General features: G+C 49.9%; 1 protein-coding gene across 7 annotated transcripts in view; it reads left to right on the top strand.

Annotated features, from left to right (window-relative positions):
* CTIF (cap binding complex dependent translation initiation factor) overlaps window positions 1-23,629 on the top strand; it is a 99,146-nt gene that overhangs the window by 39,046 nt on the left and 36,471 nt on the right. For all 7 annotated transcript variants that reach the window (XM_021379958.1, XM_021379955.1, XM_021379954.1 and 4 more), the window contains one exon: window positions 16,259-16,335. In XM_021379958.1, coding sequence (XP_021235633.1) covers window positions 16,259-16,335 — 77 coding nt within the window. The remainder of the gene's footprint in view (window positions 1-16,258; window positions 16,336-23,629) is intronic.

The raw sequence follows: 23,629 nt of genomic DNA, 5'->3' as shown, positions 1-23,629 counted from the left end.
ACGTGCCCCACAGCCACAATCACGTTGCCACCCAACTCTTCTTGGAAATCCGACATCTCCAGTTGTGCCCTTTGGCCCGTTTGCAGGGCTTTTGCAAATGCGGACTTGCTCTGTTGTGCAAGGGTTGGTCCCTTACAGCGTCACCAAAGAGCGGTGCCGTGTGTGCTGGGAGGTCCTCACTTGTTCTGGAAGATGCTGCTGCCTATTGGATGTAGGGGCTCATCCTCTCCACCTTCTGTCCTTTATCTGCCCCCTGCAGAAGGACGTGCCAACCTCAGCAGGAGGGCAGTGGGGACCATGGTGACATCGACTGCCGAACCACTGCTGCTCCTCAGACCCCAGCTGGCCAGGTGCTGGTTTGCCCTATGAACAAGAAAAGTGATGGGATTTGGGCTTCTTTCTGGCTTATCTTTGGGCCAGGACGGAGCTGCTGCTCTAGGCTGCGATTACCAGTGGGAATTGGTGGGGTTTGGAGGAGCTGGTGGGATGCAGAAGAGGAGCCTGGGAGGAAGCAGGCAGTGACTAAAGCTCTAGTGTGAGGAAGGGATGGAAAGGGAAAGCTAAGCACGTAGGGGTGGGATGGGGGAAATATGCAGCTTCTCCTGAGCAGCAGCTAAGGTTTGCAGCCGGGGACAGTGGTGTTGGCAGGACAGAGAAGGAAGACCCAATGTTTTGCTTTTTTTTCAGAGATCACCAGCAGTTCTAGACCTGAGAATTGGTCTTCCAGGGAATTCACTGGTTTGTGTATGGGGACCGGCTTATAAAGAGCAATGCTATGGACATCTGAGGCTCTCAGACATTGCCACATTGAACTCTGGCTTGAGCCCAGCAGAGAGCAGCCCAGGCTTTGCTCAGGCTTTTAGCTGACTTTCCTTTCAAAAAGGTTTGTTTTCATGCAGCTCTATAATACCTAAAGAGAGCCTGAAAGGTTTGGTTTTGTTCTTTCCCAGTCCTTTCTATACACCATAACACCACTCCCTGCCCCCAAAATCCTGCCTGAATTTTATTTTAACTTCTAAATGGTGTTACAGCTCTTTCTCCTTTGTTTTCCCAGAGGATTCATTGGAAACCTGAGAGGTCTTTTTTAGCTCTGCCTTGAATTCTGCTGAGTATTTTCCCGAAGTTGGTTGTGGAGCATCACGAAGTTTAAACAACTGTTGAAAAGAGCAAGAGAAAAAAAAAAAAAATCCAAGCTTGTAAAGATCCCAAACAAAAGCTGGGATTCTCTTTGGCCAAGCAGATTTCTGCTGGGTTGGCCGTTTCCACGTTTCAGTCCCCTTCCCCGTTCTCTGTGAATTAATTTTTGATAAAATACAGGGCAAGGAGGAATTTCTTTCTGCAGAGCAGAGGGATGGGCACACATCCCTGCTGGCAGGGGAGCTTGCAGAAACACAGCCCTTACTAGCAGTTCTGCTGATGCGGGACGTCGTCAGCCCGTGTCTGACAAAACAGGGGCTTCATGTTTCCTGCAGCATTCAAGGTTTATCCTTGCCCTGAAGATGCTTCCCCCATGTGCTGCCTTTCCTCTGTGATGGAAATAGCGGGTGGCACAATGAATGAGACCAGAAGCTCCTGCAAGGCGCTTCCTGCCTGCAGGCAGCAGGTAAGCACATCCCCTTCTGCGCTGCGGGCCGAGCACGCCGTGCTGCCTGGGGAGATGTATATATAGCCAGGCTGTAAATATAGGCATTTTGGTGGCAGGATGAGGGTTTGTTGCTATGCAAGGTGACTCGGTCAAAGACTGTCCCTTCACTGGGGAGTTCAGTGCTGTACGCGACGCCCCTGTGTCTCATTCATGGGAAAATAAAGACTGTTTGTGTAGGGAATTATACGATGTGCTCCCTGTGGGAGCAGGCTGAGCTCAGTGAGCAAGAGTCCGTTCTGTGTTCCTATCTGTTTTCTCCGTAGATTACGATTTTAAAAATACCCTCTGGATTGTCTTGTTTTTTAGGATACCCTTTGCACTTTTCTACCAGTTCTAGAAGTGGCAAGTGCTTGGTTGCTCACATGCTAGGACCACAGTACCATGGAATGATACAACGGTGGGGTTGGAAGGGACTTGAAGTCCGTATAACCATAGAATGGTTGGGTTGGAAGGGACCCTAAAGTCTACCCAGACCCACCCCTACTGTGGGCTGCATGCCCCCCACCAACCCAGGCTTCCCAGGGCCCATCCATGGCCATGGGCACCCCCAGGGACGGGGCACCCACACTGCTCTGAGCAGGCTGTGACAGAGCATCACCACCCTGGGACGTAGGGTAGTCCATGGAGAGAAGGCTGTGCCACGTCCAAATTTCTATTACTGGGTTGCAGGGCTGAAGGCTCTAATCTAGACTGATAGAAATAGTGGAAGGAATGTGATACGAATGTATGTGTGATGTCACTGCTGTGCACTGGCAGCACATGTGTGGAGAAACAAGATGGTGCTGAGGTCTACCAAGGGGTCTGTAGAAATGCCGTCCCTCGGCCTTAGAGTGCTGTCCTGATGGCTGTTGGTCCTGTGGCTGGGCAGGGTTACTCTGCCCTGCTTTTCACCTGCTAGTACCACCATGGAGAACTGCTCGTTGTTGGGTTTCTCTTCCCTCCTCATCTCCCCTCCCCTCCCCTCTCTTCTTTTTCTGAATTCCTGTAATGTATGAACAGCAGAACCACTGGAGAATGATAAAGCTTCATTTCTTCCTGCTTTTGTGGCCCTCTTGATTATTTCATTTCTCATTGTATATTCTTTTGAGGTTCCCCTCCGAACGGAAAGCAAATATGTGTGCTTACAGGAGCAGTTTGTTTCCGTTTGGCTGAGCAAAACAAGCAGATATTGCACCAGACTGGTTCTGCTTGGAGGTCCTGGGAAGGGAGCCCTGACCCCTACCCCATCCCAAATCTGAGTGATGGTGGTTGTTAAAGCCAGCGGGCTGTCTCTGCTTCAGCTTTGCCATAGATAAATAAAATATAAAAATCCAACTTCCTTAACTTTGGCTTGCTGCATATTGCTAGGGAAGAATATCAAGGTTTGGAGTCAGCAGTTGCCTGGGTGTGATTTTACCCAGTAGGTGAGAGTAGAGGTGCCCTGTCCTGGTCTTTAATGGTCACCTTGCAATAATAAGTTTTACCAAAGTCAGTTCTCCAAAGTCAAAAATGAAGCATAAATTTGCATTGGTTATACTTCAGAAGAAAGCAAGGACCTGGGATGGCATCCAGGTTTCCAGCAAGCCCTGCAGGTGCTGGGTGAGGAGAATCACTCTCACTGCAAGCTACTGGGGAGACAGGATCAGGCCCAGGTGGTGCCCTTGTGCCTGAGCTTGAGTCAAGATGTTGACTGTGGTTGTACAACAAACCCATCTGGAAGGTCATGGCGAAGCAAAGAGGACTTGTGAGCTAGGTTGGTGCTTGGCCATCGTTGGCAAGGTTGGGTGCAATCAGCAGTGTCACCGTTGGCAAGGTTGGGTGCAACCAAGCGTGCACCCAACATATTTTTAAGAAGTCATCCCTCTGCGTGCACATTTTTATCCGGAAGGGCAGTAGGCTGGTTGCAAACCTCGGGCTTTGTGCTGCTAGGTGTGTTCCTGGGGATCTGCCATCCTAGAAGCGCTCAGCATCATCCCGCACTGCGCCTCAGCTCCAGATGGGTGAGGCCAAGCAGCTCCGTGCCTGGCCATCAGAAAGGCCAAAATGCGTTTAAGCCAGAGGGAGCGAAGTCTGAGGGGGGAAACGCAGCTGCTAGCGTGTGGGCACCCACCTTGTTGTACAATCACGGTATCACTTCTTCTGTTTTTCATTTCATTTTTTTTTTCTTTCTCATATTTTTGTGCTTGGCTTAACAATTAGAAGGTTGCGCCGCACTTTGGTTTTTCCAGTCTGCTGCATCGTGTGACCCCTGTGACTCCGAGTTAAGCCTCATTATATAATGGCGGGCTGTTTTTTTGGAAAACCTCCATTTAATCCTTTCTGAGCAGAATTCGCTGGTTTTTGTTTTCTTTCATATCGTCGCCTCGCTTCCCCCCGCCTACCCCTTCCCCGGCGCGCGCACGTTGGAGGCGTCAGTCTGGGAGCGGGGTCCTTTCTTCCTCTTTTATTTTTTATTTTCTTCCAGTCTGTAGAGAAAAATGGTTTATTTTCGTTTGCTTGAGCTCCAGCGCCTTTCTCCGCCGCCGGGGGGAAGGACTACGTGATGTGCAGCAGGTATTTTGTGAATGGAGCGCAACCCGGTGACTCCCCGTCGCTTGGCCGAAGGGGGGAGGCAGGGGAAGGAGGGAGACAAAAAAAAAAAAAAAACCCCACTGACTCCATACGACTTGCTCTGGCTGGAAAACTTTTTCAGCGCCGCGGTTCTTAAGCCAGGAGGAAGCTTTCTTCTGGCCCAAGAACAATAAAGGGGTCAGCAGCCTGATCCTCCCTCCTACACCCTCTTCCTTCCATTGTGAGGGGTATGTGCAAATATCCCGGGCTGCTTCTGCTGGGGCCTTGGGGACTCGAGCTGCGCATGTGACATTAAAGAGAGACTCTGGAGCGGCTCTGTGAGTTTAGCAATGCTGCATTGCAAAAAAACATAAAGGGAGGAAAAAAAAAAAAAAAAAAGTGGAGTCTCTGAGGTGCTCTATTTCTGGTGTAGCATTAGCACGTTGGAGAAGGTATTCATGGAGAAGGATCTCAGGAGTATTTCATAGAATCATGGAGTCATGAAGGTTGGAAAAGACTTCCAAGGTCCCCGAGCCCAACCCCAGCCCTCCCCCACCATGCCCACTGACCGTGTCCCCATGTGCCACATCTCTACAGTTCTGGAACTCCTCCAGGGACAGGGACTCCACCATTTCCCTTGGCTTTTCCAGTTTTATCTTCCCGCAGCGAGGAGCAGCCTGTCCCCTTGCCATGCCCCGCTTGGCATAGGTGCTCCTCCATCATGCCACGGCAGCACCTTCCCCTTCCTTACCAGAACGATGGGGGTGATCACCAAGGCCAACTGCATCTCTGTGCACCCTGGGGCTGCACTCACATTGCAGGGCTGCTGTGCTTTCTGTGGTCCCGCTGAGGGATGTGGTCACTGGGCATGGTGGGGACGGGTTGATGGTTGGACCTGGGGGTCATAGTGGTCTTTTCCAACCCTTAGGATTCTCTGATTCTATGATTTTTTCATGAGCCCAAAGCAGTCACCCAACAGCCCTGCGTGCCATTGCAGAGCACGCTGTGTTCTGCCACCACAAACAGCGGTACTTCTTCCAGATGTCAGCAGGGCAGCCACATGGCGTTTGGCATCTGCCAGACCTTCCTGAAGGAGAGGGTGGGATCTGTGGATTGTTGCGACAAGGTGAGGTCAGTACAGCGAGCTGCGCTGTGCACTGATTCACGTGCAAGAGGGAGAGTGGATGGCGCTCATCAAATGATAGGAACCCACCTCTATTTTTATTTTTCGTACGATGACTGGTGGACAGCACGTGTGACGGCTCGCTGGGCCTTGGCACCAAGCAGTCGCATGAATCACGACGGTGATTTTGCAGCAAGGCAGTTCCTGCCGTTATTATCTCCTCGCTGTGTCGATAACGTGTCGGTGGCGATGCTCAGGATTTCCTCGCGCTCCAGAGCTTTCCTGAAGCGCTGGAGGAAGTCGCCGTTCCAAGATTGCACCTCCGTGCTGAGAACTTGGGGCCGGCCGCAAACGTACGTGCGACCCGACATGATCTGAAATTCTCCTTTCCCCTCGCCGGCCTCCGTGGTGTGAGCGGGCGTCACCGTGTGCCTCCTCCTCTGCAAACGCCGAGCGGGGATCCTGGTGATGCAGCCCTTGTGCTGCTTTTCCTCGTCTGGAAGAGGAAATAGTGCACGACTGGCCATTGCCAGCGAGGCCTTGAAAGTGTATTGCGAGTGTTAGAAGTGCGCGCAAGAATAACGTTGAGTTTATTCTGCCTGTCCTCAACTTCTGAGAGCTGCTGGAGTCAGGACAGGCAAGTGTAGCTGCTCTTCCCTTTTCCCGGGGATCTAAGATGCAACCCCGTGCAAGGTTGGATGAGAAGTTTTTTGGCCGCGCAGAAGGATATTGAAGCTCTGGAGCAGCTTGGAACTTGGATAGGGTAACCCAGGCATCTTTCACGGGTGCTTTTCCAAAGTTCCTTGATTATTTAGTGCCATCAATATGAGTAGCACAAAAAAATCAGATGGTCATGTTGGGAAGAAATGACTGTTCAGGAGCAGACGGGAACGGAGCAGAGGATGGTTGGGAATGGATTGGATGGGGACGGGTAGGGAAGGAGAGCGGGACCTGGTGACGTTCCATGAGTCTTCTGTCAAGTCTAGGCAAGTTGATGTTTCTTGATGAAATCAGTCCTATTTCTGGAGAAATCAAGAGCAAACTTTCTTCTCCTGTCTCCAAGTTTCCAGTCTTCTCATCTTTTCTGCCTATGTCTTTGTGTCCTGCCTGTGCCTAGCAAGGGTAGATGCTATTGAAAAAAGCTCATGTGGAAGGGCATGGAGTACAAAGAGTCAAGCAGGAGTCTGGGAAGGCCTCTAGCCCAGTGGAAGCTCAGTGGCCCGTTGGAAGGTTGGTCATCAGGTGGGTTGGAAGGGACCTCAGAGATCACCCAGCTCCGGCCCCTCCATGACTTCTTTCCCATCGTCCACCAAGAGGCTTTGTGGAGTGGTGAGGCACGATCTGAACATGCACAGAGGGCCACATCCAGGGGTCATACTCAAGGAGGCTTGGGAAATCAGGACGGCAGTGGGCTGTTTCCTGGTCTTTTAAGGATTGTCTCTGGTCGTGAGCTGTGTACAGTAGGAGCAGTTGTCAGCCTCATCTTACGTGCTCCTCGTCTCACCAGTTGGGATTGTTTCCCCCATGGAAACTATCAAGAATTTCCGTTATTTCCTTTCCTGAGGCTTTGTTTGGGTGGGGATTTCTGGAAGGTATTTCACAGGCAGGTATAATTAATGAAAGGCATACTTTGCCCGTGGACAAGGTTTCTTTAAAAGCCAACCTCTCCCATGGTGGTAAAACAGAAACCGCTTGTTGCCTGGTCCGATAGAGGGGAGGTGAGGACAGGAGGAGCCAATAAGCCTAGAATCCTCCGAGTTAGACATGAGACACCGTGGCTAAGGCCCTTAGCCAGCAAATCCTTCAAATATGTGCTTAATTTTAAGTCCCACTGACTTCAATCTGTTTACTCTTGTGCTTAACTTTAAGCATGTACCTAAGTGCTCTGCTGGCTGTTGGCCAAGGCAAATAGTGGACTTAAAGAGCAGATTTGGGCGAAGCAAGTGGTCTGCTGATGTCCCGCTGAGGCGGGGTGCTCTGTGATGGAGGGGGATGGCCCTGGCACCCTCCGGCATGTCCCAACGCTGCTGGGTTATTCTCAGTGGAGTACTGCAGGAGCAGTGCCCTCGCCTTTTGGGGAGAATCGTAACAATTTCATCTCTAAGCAGGCGTTTCAGTTTCAGCATCTCTGTGTTTTGCTGCTCTCGCGGCGAAATACTTCCGTGTCTGTTCCAAGATTGCGTTTTTCCTCTTAATTACGAGAAAGAAGAGTTCTAGTGGTGTGGAAGAGCCTTGTGTTACCACCAGGAGAGGAAGCCAGGCAGATACGCCACCCGACTCATAAATCTTTGCAGGCATTTGCATGGCTGCGTTAACACTTACAACAAAAAGGACTCCTGCATTAGCACGGGCTTTTGTTACGGCTTCATCTTCTTCTTTCCTGTCCCAGGCTAATTCCTGAGAGCCTTGGTTTCATCCCCCTTTTGCTCATCCAGCCTGGACTCATTAGTATCCCAGCGGTTCTGTCATTATTTTTAATCTACGCATGACAGTAGCTAATAGCTGCGACCACGGCGTGCATGAAAACAAACGGCGTCAGAAAATGAGCGGTGTTTTTTTGAAAGCACCACTACCAGGGGTTAAGGGAAGTCTGCAGCTGGAACAAATATAGCGCTCGTCTCACTTCCTCAATAACTCTGCTCGGGGAGCGCGCAGTTGCCAGACGAAAGAAGAGTGGTTAGCCATTGAGTCTTTGAATGCAGCTCAATTTCCCCCTCCAACCCATGGAATTTATATTAACCTCCAGCTTTTCTTAGCTGGTGGGAATCTTTTTTTTTTATTATTTTATTTTTATTTTTTTTTTCTTTTTGTCGCTTTTGTTGCTTGGGTTTGCTGGAGACGGTGATGCTCCTCGCCTGATGTTCTTCCTGGCCTAGAGCCATGGATCTTACATGAATCTTTTTGGCCTTGATAAGGAGAGAACGACTGAGGCTGCTGAGCACAGAGACGCCCGATGAATTGATTTTGGAAGGGCTTGCGGTGTTGTCTCCCCTCTCTGCACCCTTGGAAGCAGGTGGGCAAGGAGCTGGATGGAAGCAAGGTGCCCAAAACCACTTTGGGTGCAGCACTTAGCAACCTCATTTAAGTTAGCTCTCTGTGGCCAGTGGCTGAGACCTCTCCCAACCTTTGGAGCCGAGCTCCCATATTGCCCACCACACACCCAGTCCTGCTGCCAAGTAGGGCTTGTACCCCATCAGAGTTTAAAAAAAAGCCCTACAAGAAGGGCTCCTACCCCCCAACAAAGCTAAAAAAGCCCTGCAAGAAGGGCTTCTACCCCCAGCAGAGCTAAAAAAGCCCTAGCTAGGAGGAGTGGCACCCTTCAGTTGTCATATTTTACTACTGGTTCTTCTTTGTCTCCTCTTGGTTTTAACAAAACACAGCCCGGAGGCACCTCATCGAATGCAGAATGAATTGGACAGGCATCACCCAGCTCTTGACAGCCATGACATGTTTTCACTGGCAGAAAGGCTGATGTGCGGCTGGTGCCTGGAGAGTAGGAGCTGTCCTTGTGTCTTTGGTTGAGGTTCATCCTTTACAAGACGTGGGAGAGCAGATTCTGCTGTCTTGCTACCTGTCCTGTAGTAGATTTTGGATAAAAAGCAGTTTTTCAGGACTTTTTTTTGGTGGAAATGCCAGGTGCTTTTACAAATGTCACATTTGGGGACTGCTGTGAAGCAGCTACCAGTTTTGCTTTTCTTGCCACCCAGATCCAAAGTGACATTACTCAGAGATAGTCAGGGCATGGGAATGAGACTTTTCCAAGGGCACAGTGAGGTTTTTTCAGGATTAAATCAATATGTACGCACTGGGGTATGTTCTGAGCTATGGCACTGCCATGGGATCCTCACTTGTTCTCTCTGATCTGGGCTGGCCGAAGCGGAGACTTGAGAGAGGAGAAAAGCCATTTCTTTGTGGTGTGGTCCCAGGGAAAATGTGTTGGCTGCATCTTGGGAATCCGAAAACAGGAATATCTATTGTGTGAGAATGTTTCAAGCACAATGTGAGGGGCTTGAAGAAGGAAAGGACGTTGACATTCTGCACAGCTTGCTTCAGCCAGGAAGGTGCCAATGCTGAGTCTGAGAGAAGGGTGGAACAAAAGGGACAGCCATTGGTGTGACCCCCTTGTAGTTGAGGTCCCCATGACTTCAATGGCACGGGGTATGGATGACAGCAAGATAAGCCAGCTCTTTTAGGCAGAGACCTGTGCCCTGCTTCCAAAGCCCCCTGGAGTCCTATCAAATGCATTGACAGATCACCAAAAATTCAGCAGGGAAGTCAGTGCTCTGCCCGTGGTCCTGTGAGGGATGTCCCTTGCTCGTGCCACATGCCACCACGGTGCAGGTGACTGGTGCACCAGGGAGGCAGGGTCAGTGTATCTGCGTGTGCAAAGTGGGATCTCTAGGCTTTGAAGAAGACAAGAGATGGGGAAAGCTAGATTTGGGAATGTGGAAAATACAGAGGAAGAATAGACTTTAAAGAAATGCACGGCCCCAGAGGGACCAAAATAGCTGAAGTTAGAAATATTCCCTTGGCAACATCACAACACTGTGAGTTCAGGCCAAAGCCATTCCTCCCTCACCCCCAAATTAGCAGCAGCCGAGCAGAGTGCAGGAAAGGCTTTTTGGAGCAGTGCAGCCCTTTCTCATAGTCAGCCTGGGCTACCCAGGGGCAGCTCTCTACCCTGAGCTCTCCAACCCCCAGCAGCTTTGTCACCATCACTCAGTGTGACGAGTTGGTGGCACCAGTGGGTTGGGGAGAGTCCCGTGGCTGAACCCCAGATTTGAAGGGTGGAGGACAGGGGAGCACACTGAATTAAATCCATCCCCTCTGAGACCATCCTTGAGTGCTGAAGGTGATGCTGCAGCACGTAAGGGAGCAAACAGTGCTGCGGTTCTATCCGTATTTACTGGATACATGCATTTATTTCTGGATGGGACTTACTGCAGACAGTAAGGCTTGTTTTCAAGCACGACTGGGCTGGAGGAAATGCATACAAATAAGCAATAAACCTAAACAACACTAAAATAACATCAGTGAAAACAATCAGAGAGTTACTTCCAGTCGCAAAGTATTGTTCCCGTTTTGCCTGAACATGGGAAAAAGCTCTGTTTCCTAAGTCAGATTGTAACCCATGGTGGATTTGCGGATTCTGGTAACAAAGGGGATTTCTTTTGTCTGTTATTTATACTCTTCCTATGGCACCGCGTGTCTGTTTCGGTGCATCTGGAGCGCCTGGCTCCAGTGCTTCCAGCGTGCACCTTGCTCTGCTGGTGGCTCTGTGCATGTCTGCAGATTTTTGAGTTTTATCATCTCTGAACTATGTACAACTCAGGAGCCACGGGGCTGAGCATTAGACCCCAGAAAACTCGCTGTCAGTCACCAGCAGAAGGGACTGGGGAGGGTTCAAGGCACATTTCGCTTGGAGTATCGTAGAATCACAGAATCAACAGGGTTGGAAAAGGCCTCCATCATCCAGTCAACCGTCCACCTACCACCGATGTGTCCCCACTAAACCGTGTCCTTTAGGACAGCATCTGAATGTTTCTTGAACACCTCCAGGGACGGTGACTCTGCCACCTCCCTGTGCAGCCCGTTAGTATTTTGCCTAATTATTCTGATGAATTATTCTAATGCTTTAATTGCATTTGCGGCCTTCGTCCCATGTGGGCAGCTTCGCTCTGGGCTGTTCTGCCGTTCTCTTTGGCTTTTTTTTTTGTAGAATCACAGTATCATTAAGGTTGGAAAAGCCCTCAAAGGTGCCCAACCCACCCCAGCATGGCCACTAGCAACGTCCCCAGGTGCCACATCTCCGCAGTTATTGAACACCTCCAGGGATGGGGACTCCCCCACCTCCTTGGGCAGCCTGTGCCAGTGCCTGACCACTCTTTGGAGAATAGTTTGTTCCTAATATCCCCCTCTTTTATCCCTGGGTTGCATGCAGTGGGGTGAAGCTGGCAGCGTGTATTTAATCTTCCATTTAGTTGGGTGTCCACAGTGCCAGGAGCTGATAGCATACTCCAAAGGAAAGAGGTGGGAAGAGTCAGAGCTCTGGGACTGCATGCATGGAGTCTGCAATTCATTAAAACGCCCCCGGATTTGGGAGAGGGGCCACATAAACTGTCAGTAGCCTTCAGCAAATGGGATTGCAGGAGTTTGCATCCCTGAGGCAATATGGGAGGGCAGCCCTGTAGGAAATAGGTCAGAATTTTTATTGGAAACTAAGGAAGGAAAGATATTCAGCTGATTCCCCATCGCTCATCTATATCCCAACTCTTTTTCTTGTGAAAAATCTCCACGGCGCTGACCCCCGGAGCACACTCGCTGCACCTCTGCACTCTGCCTTTGCTGGCAATGCACGCTTTATGGCACACTCCCCAAAGTTGCAGTTAATCAGGAAATCCTCCAAACCGGGACATCCCCCAAGAAACAACTTCCTATGCCTCCCATGCGATGGGCGTGCTGCGCGGTGCCATGATTCATCGGGCAGGCACGTCCTACCCCATGGTCTGCAGAGCATCCCTCCCACTGTCGCGTGGTGGCAAAGCCAGGAGATCTTTGCTCTCATCCCTCTTGGAAGCACCATCCCCTTGGCCAGCCCCACAGCTGGATTTAGCTCTGGCTTTGATGACCGAGCGTGGCATAAAGGTGTTGCATTTTCTCTTCAGTTGGCACCAGGTCCTGAATTAAATGGTCTTTAAGATCCCTTCCAACCCAACCCAAGACATTCTGGTCCTATGCAGAAAGGAGCAGCGATGGATTCCTTAATCAGAAGCAGCTATTCTAATAGCACCTTCCAGGAAAAATGAATAGCTTGCAATTTGAAGGAACAGATTTATCACTTCAATTTTAATGGAGAGGAAATCATTTACAGGGCCCTTCCTGCCATTGTTAGGTATTTTCCATGGCTTTCAAATCAGGTCAAGGCTTTGGTTGGTGCCATGGCCCTTTTCTTTCAAGAGGCAGAAAATTCCCCTCGTGTCAGAGAAGAGAGAGGATGGCAGGCTGGTTCGGTGGGAATTCCTGGAAGGGGAAGAGGTCCAGGCAAGCAGTCTGTCTGGAGATGGCTTTGCTCAGAGCGCCGACAGTGGTGACAACTGCTGGCCTTGGTGATGGAGCTGGTCCCCGTGCCCCTCATCCCATGGGGGCACCTCTTGCTCCCACCATGCTCCCCATGCGTAGCCTGACTCTAAATTTTTTCTGAATGTGCCCAGTGACATGCAACCCCTCGAGGCACCAGAGCGTGGAATTGGCACAATAAAATTGAAATAAATACATCTGCGTCTCTGTGCTGTTCCAGACTTCCCATATCTGCAGCAAATGATCTATCATATCAGTGGATGAAAGCCTTATTGTGACACATTACGAGAATGATTTCTGTGGGTTGTTTCTGGAAGTGCAATATTTGTTTATTTTTTTGCCCTGCCTCTATCCGCAATATTTCTGCTGTTGTCATGCAGGGAGATTGCTGCATCTTCCATAAACCCAACCCCACCCATCGCTTCCCACCGCCTCGGAAAACAAATCCCACCCTGAGCTTGGGGTGCAATAAAATAGAGCAAAGCTACCGGCTTGCACTGCCAGCCTAACAACCTGTTTGCTCAGCCCAGGCCTCCTGCCACCGTTTGCTTAAGATAAGGAGGGGTGGAGATGTTTCTTGAGGGCACAAAGGCTCTTGAGATAAATCTCATGTGGACTGGTACAATCAGATCACTTCTTTTCCTTCTCCCATTGCCCCAGCCTTGTTTTCCTTTCCATCTATCCTGCTGCTTTTCTCAGCCTTTTGTTTGCTCTGTTTCACATTTGGGTCATTTTTGCATGCTTGGTTGTCTCAGAGCTGTGAGCATCTTCTGCGGGAGGGGCTGAGTGGGCTTACATGGTGAAGAAGGTCACTTCATGGGGTGAGATCTCACATCTGAGAGTCAGGCTGCATTGGGCAGATGTGAACACCACAGGATTGAAACAACAAATCACAGAGTGGTTATGTTGGAAGGGACCTTGAAGATCATAGAACCATTGAATGGGTGGGCTGGAAGAGACTTTGAAGATCGTAGAACCATAGAATCACAGAGTGATTGGGTTGGAAAGGTCCTCTAAGAACGCAGAACTACAGGATGATAGAACAGTTGGGTTGGAAGAGACCCAAGGCCGACACAGCCCCAACCCCTTACCATTCCCCCTTGTCCAATCACTGTCAGACCATGTAGAGAAGTGCTTGCCAGAGGCCACCACCTCTTCTCCAAGAGCCGCTTTTGCAAAAACATCTGAAAATGAATATACCCATCACAAGAGAGCTGATCTCCAGGGGACCAGCCTGGAGAGCCCTTTCTCTCACAGAGCTGCTGGTCTTCCTTATGTTTGGAATTCCAACTTGACATATGTGTACATACATGAGAAGTCCCATGGGCTTCTCAGGTTCTTCTCCAAGTTTACCACCACGTAAATCACGGAGTGTTTTGCTCCAAAATTGAAAAGGACCCCTATTAGTGGTGCTTCCGAAGACCATGGGCTCCTTGTTCTTTACTTTTCCCACATCTCTCACTTCCAGAACCCGTGACGCTGAAATGTTATGCTCTCAAGCCACCTGTGAATAAATATCAAAATAAAACTGTGGTGGGAGAGAGACCAAATGCAGTTTCTCTGCCCACTGACAAGCTGCAAATGTGCATCTCTGGGTTGGGCAGGACTGAAGAATGTCTCTCTTGTGTAGGTCTTCTTGTGGACCCATTGCAGGGCACAGGGTGGTCTTCTGCTCTGCGAAACTTGTTTCTTTGGTTCTGCCCTCTGGTTCCACCTTCATAAAGCATCTGTTTGCCACAAGTCTGGAATCAGTGATCCTTATCGATCCCTCGCTATCGGGGATACTTTATGAAATTGGGAGAGCCATTGGAGATTCACCTTGTCCTCTGTGAGCCAGCTTCCAGCACTGCCCTGCACAGCCTGCAGTGGAGAGCAGCCTGCAGACAAAGCAAAGAGCACACAGATGTCATAAACGCGTGTGCCGTGCCCTTGGGACTCTGGCCTGCACCCACCCCCCGCCCTCACCTCCTCCAGGCACTCCGCCCTCCTTGGAAGTCGCCGATATTTCCTTTTACATCAGCTCCCCGCACAAAAAAAAAGTCGACTTTTCTCCCTTCCAAATTTAGCTCTGCTTAGGCACTGAAATAGACGAGAGTAGGGACCGGTGACGTTTTTTTTCCAAAACACTGTCTCATGCCTAGGACTAAGGAAGGGAACCGCTCGGCTTGGGAGCGAGACGCCTGCTTCTCCTCATGGGCACGCTGTGTTCTGTTTGGGCTCCATGGGTTGGGGGATGCATTGCCATGGAATTAACCCATCCCTTCTTGGGTTGGAGGACACATTCCCATGGAATTAACACACCCCTCGTTGGGTTGGGGGATGCATTCCCTTGGAATTAATCCATCCCTCGTTGGGTTGGGGGAAAGGGGTACATCTTCCCATGGAATTAACCCACCCCTCGTTGGGTTGGGGGATGCATGCCCTTGGAATTAATCCGTCCCTCCTTGGGTTGGAGGACACATTCCCATGGAGTTAACCCATCCCTCCTTGGGCTGGGGGATGCATTCCCATGGAATTAACCCAACCCTTTTTGGTTTGGGGGACACATTCCCTTGGAATTAATCCATCCCTCGTTGGGTTGGAGGACACATTCCCTTGGAATTAATCTATCCCTCTTTGGGTTGGGGGATGTCTTCCCATGGAATTAATCCCCCCCTCGTTGGGTTGGGGGATGCATTCCCTTGGAATTAATCCATTCGTCCTTGGATTGGAGGATGTCTTCCCATGGAATTAACCCATCCCTTCTTGGGTTGGGGTACCTCTTCCCATGGAATTAATCCATTCCTGCTTGGGCTGTGAGACGTATTCCCATGGAATTAACCCATCCCTCACACCCTCTGGATGCCCAGGGGCTGAGGAGGAGCAGCATGGCACCACTTTACCTATGGTTTCTGCTTGGAATGAGCAGGAGTACAGCTCCCGAGATGTAATGACAATTCATAGGAAATCAGCACTTCGGGTGCTCATGCTTTGCAAGGATGGTTTCAGTTTTCAGGGTAATTGTATTTTCACGTTTCTGAAATGCAGTTTAAAATCTTAAAAATACCCCAGACTTAGCTGTGTTTGCAACATTTGGAAGCAGTCTCACTGAGTATTGTGCTATTTTTTGCCTCATTTCCTAAACAAGTAGAGCTGATGTGACTGGGCAGTGGGTCTGCTCCCTCCTTTCCTTTTCCCATTCACTTTGGTACTCGTCAGCCAATTGCAAGCACATTTTCAGAGGAGCACGTTTTCAGAGGAGCAGAGGTCTCCAAGATTTAAGCTCCTCCAATGCATTTGGCAAAAAAAAAGTGACCAAATGGGTGAAAAGGGCTCAAACTCCAGCATCCAGTAATGGAAAAGTCTCAGTATAATTTTAAGCAGCTTGACATCAGAGATTTCCAGGCTCTTTTCGGTGATGTCCAGGCTGATTCACCAGCTTGAAGGATAAGACAGATCGCTATGGAAGTAGAAGGAGAGAGTTTTACGAGGCTTTTATCACCAGCCTGGGAAGTACAATGCTACATAAATAAAAATCATTGCGGTTATGACAGCTCCGTAGTCCCTGGAAAATAAATAATGCTTTGCACTCACACTGTGCCTTTCCTCCAGGAACCTCAGGGCTCTTTGCTCACATTAATGAAGCCTCGTGATGCCCATAGTAGGATGGTAATACAGAGTTCCCTTGGCCAGACCAAAGCACCAAATCAGTGTGGGGTGACCTGGTACCTTCACTGGGGAGAGGACAAGGCAGGGAAACTGCACCTCTGCCTCCAGCTTGCCTTGGGCAAGATATTTAGTGTCCTGGTCAGCTTGATAGGTGGATGGCACTCATCCTTATCCCGGGGGCTCAGTCAATGCCTGTTGTATCCTGGAGCTGAACGCTGCTTTTCCCTGTTTTCCAGGGTTACCACCCGCTGCCTCATGAAGCTGAAATCGCACACACCAAAAAGCTGTTCCGAAGGAGGAGAAACGACAGGAGGTAAGTGGAACCTCTCTTTGGAATTCTTTTTAGCCTTTTTTGTCCTCACTGCACATCTTTCCCCACTGTCTCATGGAATGTCTTTGGACACTTCCATCCCTGGAGGTGCCTGGTGCCGTAAAAGGGGCAGCCAGCCCATGGCAGGTGTGGGACTGGGGGGGCTTTAGGCTCCCTCCAACCCAACTCATTCTTATAGTTCTGTGATCCTCAAGGTCTCTTCCAATCCAACCATTTTATGGTTCTGTGATCCCCAAGGTTCCTTCCAATCCAGCCATTCTGTGGTTCTATGATCCTCAAGGTCCCTTCCAATCCAACCATTTTATGGTTCTGTGATCCCCAAGGTTCCTTCCAATCCAGCCATTCTGTGGTTCTATGATCCTCAAGGTCCCTTCCAGCCCAACCATTCTATGGTTTTATGGTTCTGTGCTTATGTGAATATCACTGTTTAGCAGCTGTCACCACTGAGCTAATGCAGAAACCAGTACTGGAACACTGACAACCAGAAAGTGAAGTGTCTGTCTGTCCCCATGGCTTGCCCTTGAAATCTGGGGTATAACCTCTCATGCTCCTCGAGCACTAAGGTCTGGAAAATGATGTGTCTTGCACGTATTACAGCATAGGCAGATCCTCACACTTCCAATAGAAGAGGCAGCTGCAAGGTGTTATCTGTAAAGGCTCTGAGTCCCTGTGGCTTGCTTCCTCTCTTTCCATTGAAAAGCAAAATGTGCTGACTTTCAGAATGGGTTGAGCGGGGTTTGCAGCAAGGCATCTGCGTGAAGGAGGGGATGTGCTAACAAGGCAGGCAGCTGAGTTCCTGTGGCAATGGTGGTTTCGACCTAATGAGTTCATTTAATTGTATATTTAATTGTGTAAATTGCATATTTAGTTACATGAGTCTCATCTCTCAGAAGGAGCAGCCAGTGGTTTCTCTGCACCGAGGTATGATGCCTTGCTGGGCCAAAAAGAGCTGCCTTGGGCTGCTGCTGGGATGTGTGGGGCAAGAGACTGCCCCAGACCAAATATCTGAGTGGGAGGGTTTGCAGGGTGATGTCCCAGGAGCAGCACTGGATTAGGGCAACCCAAGGTTTTACATTACGAGTCATTTTTTAATTTTTCCATGGAATGCATGCTTCATTTGTTGCATAGAAGAGACACAAAGATCGGGTTGAAGGTGCTGAAGCTGGCTCCATCTCTCCCAGTTGAGGAGCACTGACTGTGGTCTGCTTGGCACATTTTTGGTAGCAAATCGATGTCGGCCACAGATGTCCATGAGAGCAGCTCCTGGATACCAGTGATGGTTTTTTTCTTGTCCCAAATGCTAACCTGCCATTTGCTGCTACAAGACCCACCCTTCCCAGCCAACAGCAGAGGCAGTTTGGTTTGACCTCCACAGGGCTGCAATATGGAGCACAACGGACCCATTCTCTCAGGGCCTCTCCTCCATCCCATCCCAGTCTGTTCTGTGGCATCCCAGGACAATGTGGTTGGGGATGGAGGGCCCAGCCAGCCAGCCATACCCTTGGGACAGTTGGACTTGGTGATCTCCAGAGGTCCCTTCCAACCCCTACCATTCTGTGGTCGTCACCTCAGGAAGCGGACCACTTTGTTTGAGGTCCAGGAGAAGATTGATGGGGAATGGGAACTCTTAAAAAGTTGGCACTGTCATGATCCCATTGGTTCTGTCGCCTCTTGTTGGTTGTTGGTGGGTGGTTGGTGGTCTGCCTATGGGAAATGCAGCCCCGTGCCTTGGAGGGGATGGTGTAAAATGGAGTGTAAAATGGATGGAGTTAATTAATCTCCTCTTTCCAGAGAGCTCCCAGAGTGTAAAGAGGTGGGAGCTTTCCCCATCTCTCCTCACCATGCCCCTACTGCTTTTGATTCCAGAAACATCCCCAGGTTTTCTCTCACACTGTCCCAGTTTGCTTCCTACCTTCAACTTGGCTTTACACTTTAATGATCAGGGAAAAGCAGTCCGGCTGTTTTTTTATTGTTTTTTTTTTTTTTTCCTTTTTTCTTTGGGCTTTTTTTTTTTTGTTGTTGTCGTTGGGTGTTGTTTCTAATGAGGTTGAGAGCTAGAGGAGGCAGAAATATCCTCCCTCCCCGGAGAGCCGCGGGTGGCTGTCAGGGACAGTTTCCTCTTCCTGAGGGTTGTGTAAGCGCTGCTGACCCCTCCTGCCGACGCTGGAAGCCATTCGGGGTCATCTGGGGTGACTGCAGGAGGGTGGGCACCCTGCCCTGCTCCCTGCTCACTGCCCCCAGCCCCGCTGTCCCGCTCCAGGACCACCACTCCGCTGAGGGACATCTCGAGGGCTCATCCACGCGTCCCCACCACTGGGACGAGTGCGGTGCTACATGGGGACAGCCCAGAGGACGGTGACCACAGGCTCGGGGCCAGGCAGGGAGCGTCCCGGATCTGCTGGTGGCTCCAGGAGAAGCGTAGGCAAGCTGTGATATATTTCTTTTCCCATTCTATTTGATTTTACAGACCCTCGGGGACTCTCAACCACCTACGGTGATTAGTTGGACTGATTAAGCAGCTTTTCCTCTTGTGGCAAACTCCCTTTGTGAAGGGTTTTCAATAGCCACACTGCCCGGGACATTGTTCCTGTACAATTTCCTTTCAAAACACCATAAAGGGCACTCCACCACTTTGCCCTGCAATAAAACATGACAGGAATCAGCTCTGCCGAACCCAGTCCTGCAAGGGGAGGAGGTACGGTGGGATGAGCGTAGCGGGCTGCACGATGCCAGAGCATCCTTTGGGATAAGGAGAAGGAAAGCAAAAGTTTCCACTTGTTTTTTTTTTTTTTTTTTTTTTTCCTATTTGTTGATACAAGGATGTAGGGAAGTGACAACTGACTTTAAGCCCAGAGAAGGAAACGCTTCTTTGCACATCTCTGCTTGTGCAGCCTTGCCAGCAGGTTGGGAGCAATGAGGATGCTCTCTGGTATGCAGGGTACGCGATGCAGGGCCAGGAGGAGTATTTCTGCTGAAGAACCACATGGCCACGATGAAAAGTAGATGACAACTGGCCACCTGATGTAGACTGGGAAGAAGATCTGCCGTGATTGCCACCAAGGGAGGAAGGGCTGTGGTGGTCTGAGTGTGCAGCAATCCCAGCAGACGGTCCAGCAGATCCACAGAAGCCATCTGAAGATCAATCAAGTTTGTATCTAGCATCAGCCCTGGACTGGATCACCTAAGAGCCACTTTCCTGCCCCCAAAATAGTACACAATAGTACAAAAAATACATGTGTGAGTCCACATGAGCAGAACTGGGAGACATGTGTACCCCCTCCACCAGCCTGGTCTGCCTAGACAGGCATGGTACAGAGGGGTTAAGAGATACCCGTCTGAGGAAATTTAATCCCTTCCTTTCATTGTTCCATTTTTTTTAATGCCAGGAGGCAGTGGCAGGAGCAAGCTGGGTGCGTTTCCCAGCTGCAGGGTTCACCTCTCTATTGAGAGCAGCATTGGCATTACATAAAGCCTGTACAACACAGGACTTTTTATTCTCTTTTTTTATGATCTTGGCGACTGACATGACCTCTGTACTGCAGACTAAATTTAACCTGAATTGCCCAGCTGCCAGTAGACTTTATGGCATCAGGAGGCTTTGCAGGTTGTTTTTCTCCATCTCTGCAGCTGATTGAACGACCTGCATGCCATCAGCAGGGCACTTCACTGTTACTAAACCTCAACAGAAATTGAGGTCTGTTGGATAAGCTTGGGGTTTTATAACGTTACTAATGCCACGAGGAGCACATGGGAGACCTCACTGCAGTTCTCACCTTTAGCAGAGGCTGCTGGGATTCACCTCCAGGATCGCAGCTGCTATTTTGGATGCCAGAGCATATTGTGAAACCTGCACCAGGATGGGCTGGGAGCCAGACAAAGTGCTGTAAGGCATTCCCAGTGGTGCTGACATCTGGATCCTACTGTACTGTCCACAACTAGGTTGGCCATGTCATGCTGAATAGTCTAGATGATCAAGCTGATCTCCAATGTACCTTCTAGTCCAAGCCATTCTATGATTCTGTGCTCAGTGAGGGTGCAGTTATTGGCATTTGGAGGACGGTTCTTCTCAAGCAGATGACTGTCCAGTTCTGGGCTCCCCAGCTCAAAAAAGACAAGGGTGTCCTAGAAGGAGTCCAGCAGGGGGCAACAAAGATGATTAAGGGTAAGAACAGGTTTCTGTGCTTTATTTCACTTTCCCACATCAACCTGAGCCAAGAAAGTCTGAAAAACAGAGTCGTGGGAGCAGTGGAACCAAAACATCTCGCCATGGAGAAAGCGCTGGGCTTTGCTTCTGTTCTGTCTTCAGCAAGAATGTAGACTTGAGACTCACATCCCATCCTCTTCCATCTCATGGAGGAGGCATCTTAACAATTAGCACCTTCTTCTGGAGGGTTTCCATCCCACTGGTGGGTAACTGGGGGAGTACACGCGGCTCATGAGTCTGCTGTGTCCTAAGGCAAGAGATGGGTAACCCAGGGGTCTGCTACAATGCAGTGGCATCTCAGGTCAGGCACTGCAGGCACAATTTGAGCATTTCAGACAAAATGTGAACTCCTCAAATCCTTGGGGTTAGGTGGGATTTGGAGTGTTGTTCATTGAGCTGTTGGATCCTTGGCTCTGACTAAGCTGTGCTGCTCGGATTTGATCCTGAAAGTTAAGGGGAGAGAAACATGTACACGTAGGCATGCCACAGGCACATGAGAGTGTGGGAGGTCAGGTTTTTGTGCTGGAAATATTGATGGGATTGATAAGAAAGGCCAAAGCATCACTCAGAGGGTATCATGCAAGGCACTGATGTGACAACTCTTTACATCAAGCTGTCGGCCTGTATTCCAGCGATTTTCACGCTGCTTTTAGAGCTGTTTCCAAAGCCTCTCCCATGCTGTTCTATTCGTGGCCAGTGCCCGGGCATGTTTCGCAAATAAAAATAGTGGCAGGAATACCACTCGCCGTGGATTTTAAGGCTGCATGTTATTTTGGGTGAACGTGAAGGTGAGCTTGTTTCATGGTTGATATTAACGTGTTGTTTTTAGTGCTGGGAGATTTTGGAAAAGCCTCAGAAGAGCCATTCCAGAGGTCAGCAGGACAATAATCTCCTGCTGGGATAGTGAATAGAAATGAGTTCATAATTACAGAGTATAGAAGTGACGCGTTGGCTTTTTCACTGCTTTAATTGAGGTTTTCAGAAAGGAAGAGAACTTAAAACAATACAGAAATGTCTTTTGTTCTTACAGAGACATTTATTGAGGGGTTCGCAGTGAGTGGAGAGGATGTTTATTACAGAAAGCAACAATATTGAGGCATTATTTTGGTGCAGAATTGCCGTTCCTTGCTGGAACAAAGCAAAATGTTTCAGACGGACTGTACGCTTGCTGAAAAGCAGCGGCAAGCGAGATGGTTTGCAGGTCTTTATTGAGTTCAACAAATGGTTTTGAGCAGGAGAAAGAGAGAGGAAGGGAAGGAGATGAAAGGATTGAAACAGCCTTCGTGGCGGCCTCAAGCCCTCTCATGGCCCTACAGCTCCTTCATGTCCTGCAGCTCCTCTTGGCCCTACAGCCCCTCATGGCCCTGCAGCCCCTTATGTCCCTATAGCTCCTCATCCCTTGCAGCTCCCTCATGGTGACCTACAGCTGCTGGAGCTCACAGAGCCTTGGGACACCTCTCTCAGCTGTAGGGTTTGGGTTTGTGTGCTGTGTGGACACAGTGGTCCCTCTGTGTGTCCCTTCCAACTCGGTATGTTCTGTGACTCTGTGACTTTGACCATTGAGGCAGCATCTGGCTGGAGGTTTCGATCCTCTGCACCATCCCATCTCCCCTGTGCCCTCCTGGCCGCCGGTGGCAGGACATGGAGCCACCGCGGGGCTCTCCTTGGGGACCCAGAGCAGGCACCCTAAGCCCATCAGGGACATCCCATCCAGGAGCTGGATCAGCACTCACACACACATAAGTTCCCAGAGACAGTCAGCACTGTATGCCATGGAAACAGGCGGCCGGCGGCGGTGTGCCATGCGTCAGCGAGGTGTTAGTTACAGGCAATTTACGGACAGATCATTGTTTCATTCATTTTGATTGTCTGCAGCATCGCTGTGAGTTATTGCACTAAATTAATTGTCTGAACTGCAGGTCCCCAGAGGCCAATATTGTCTCGGTGGTTTGTTCCTAAAAGGGCTCAGCTGGGTGATTGCGTTACTGCGGCTTAATGAACGGCCGCACGTGCGCCAGCGCTGCTAATTGCCTGTGCTCCTGGCGGTGCGTGCAAAGCATTACGCTGCAAATCCTGCACCCAGCCCCGAGATCCTACACCCAGCCTCATTGCATGGTGCCACAGGCCAAACACATGCACGCTGTGGTGCAGCGTCACTTTCCTTTTGCAATCAGCTGTGATTACGCGGAGGTGGGCTGCAAGAAGAAATTTGGGCACGCCAAAACACCTGGCAAAACACCTGGCTCTGTGCTCGTAGCCTGACATGGTCAGTGGACATGGTGGGGATGGGTCAGGGTTCAACTTGGTGGTCTTAGAGGTCTTTTCCAACCTTAGTGATTGTATGATTCTGTGAGTGGGCATGGTGGGGGGTCGAGTTGGGCTTGGACCTGATGATCTTAGTGATCTTTTCCAACCTTTGTGATTCTGTGATTCCATGATTCTTTGCCCCTGTGAGGCCAGACACCAGGAGGAGCATGGGGAGAGCAGGCTGATGTATGGTGCTGTGTCCCTGCATTGCTCTCCCCTTCTCCAGGAGTTTGCAGCTTTTGTGCCCCATAGCTCCTGATGGGTTTTCCTTTGGTCCGTGTGCTTTGTGAATCTGTGTAAACTCCTGGTACTCCCAGCTCCTACAGCCTGGCTGCATATAGCTTACGTAATACCATATACTATATCAGTTTAACTGTGTATTATATGAATAAATCATAGAGTCATAGAATCACTGAGGTTGGAAAAGACCTGTAAGATCACCCAGTCCAACTGTCCACCTATCACCAATACTTCTCACTAGACCATGTCCCCCAGTACAGCATCTAAACATTCCTTGAACGCTTCCAGCGTTGGTGACTCCACCACCTTCCTGGGCAGCCCATTCCAGCACCTGACCACTCTTTCAGAAAAGTAGTATTTCCTAATGTCCAACCTGAATCTTCCCTGGCACAACTTGAGGCCATTCCCTCTAGTGCTATCGCTGTTACACAAGAGAAGAGGCCAACCCCCAGCTCACTGCAACCTCCTTTCAGGTAATTACAGAGAGCAATGAGGTCACTTCCAAGCCTCCTCTTCTCCAGACTG

Source organism: Numida meleagris, chromosome Z, assembly GCF_002078875.1.
Source record: "Numida meleagris isolate 19003 breed g44 Domestic line chromosome Z, NumMel1.0, whole genome shotgun sequence".
NCBI classification, from domain to species: Eukaryota; Metazoa; Chordata; class Aves; order Galliformes; family Numididae; genus Numida; species Numida meleagris.
The sequence above is the reverse complement of the archived record's forward strand: the minus strand, read 5'-3'. Positions and strand labels throughout refer to the sequence as shown.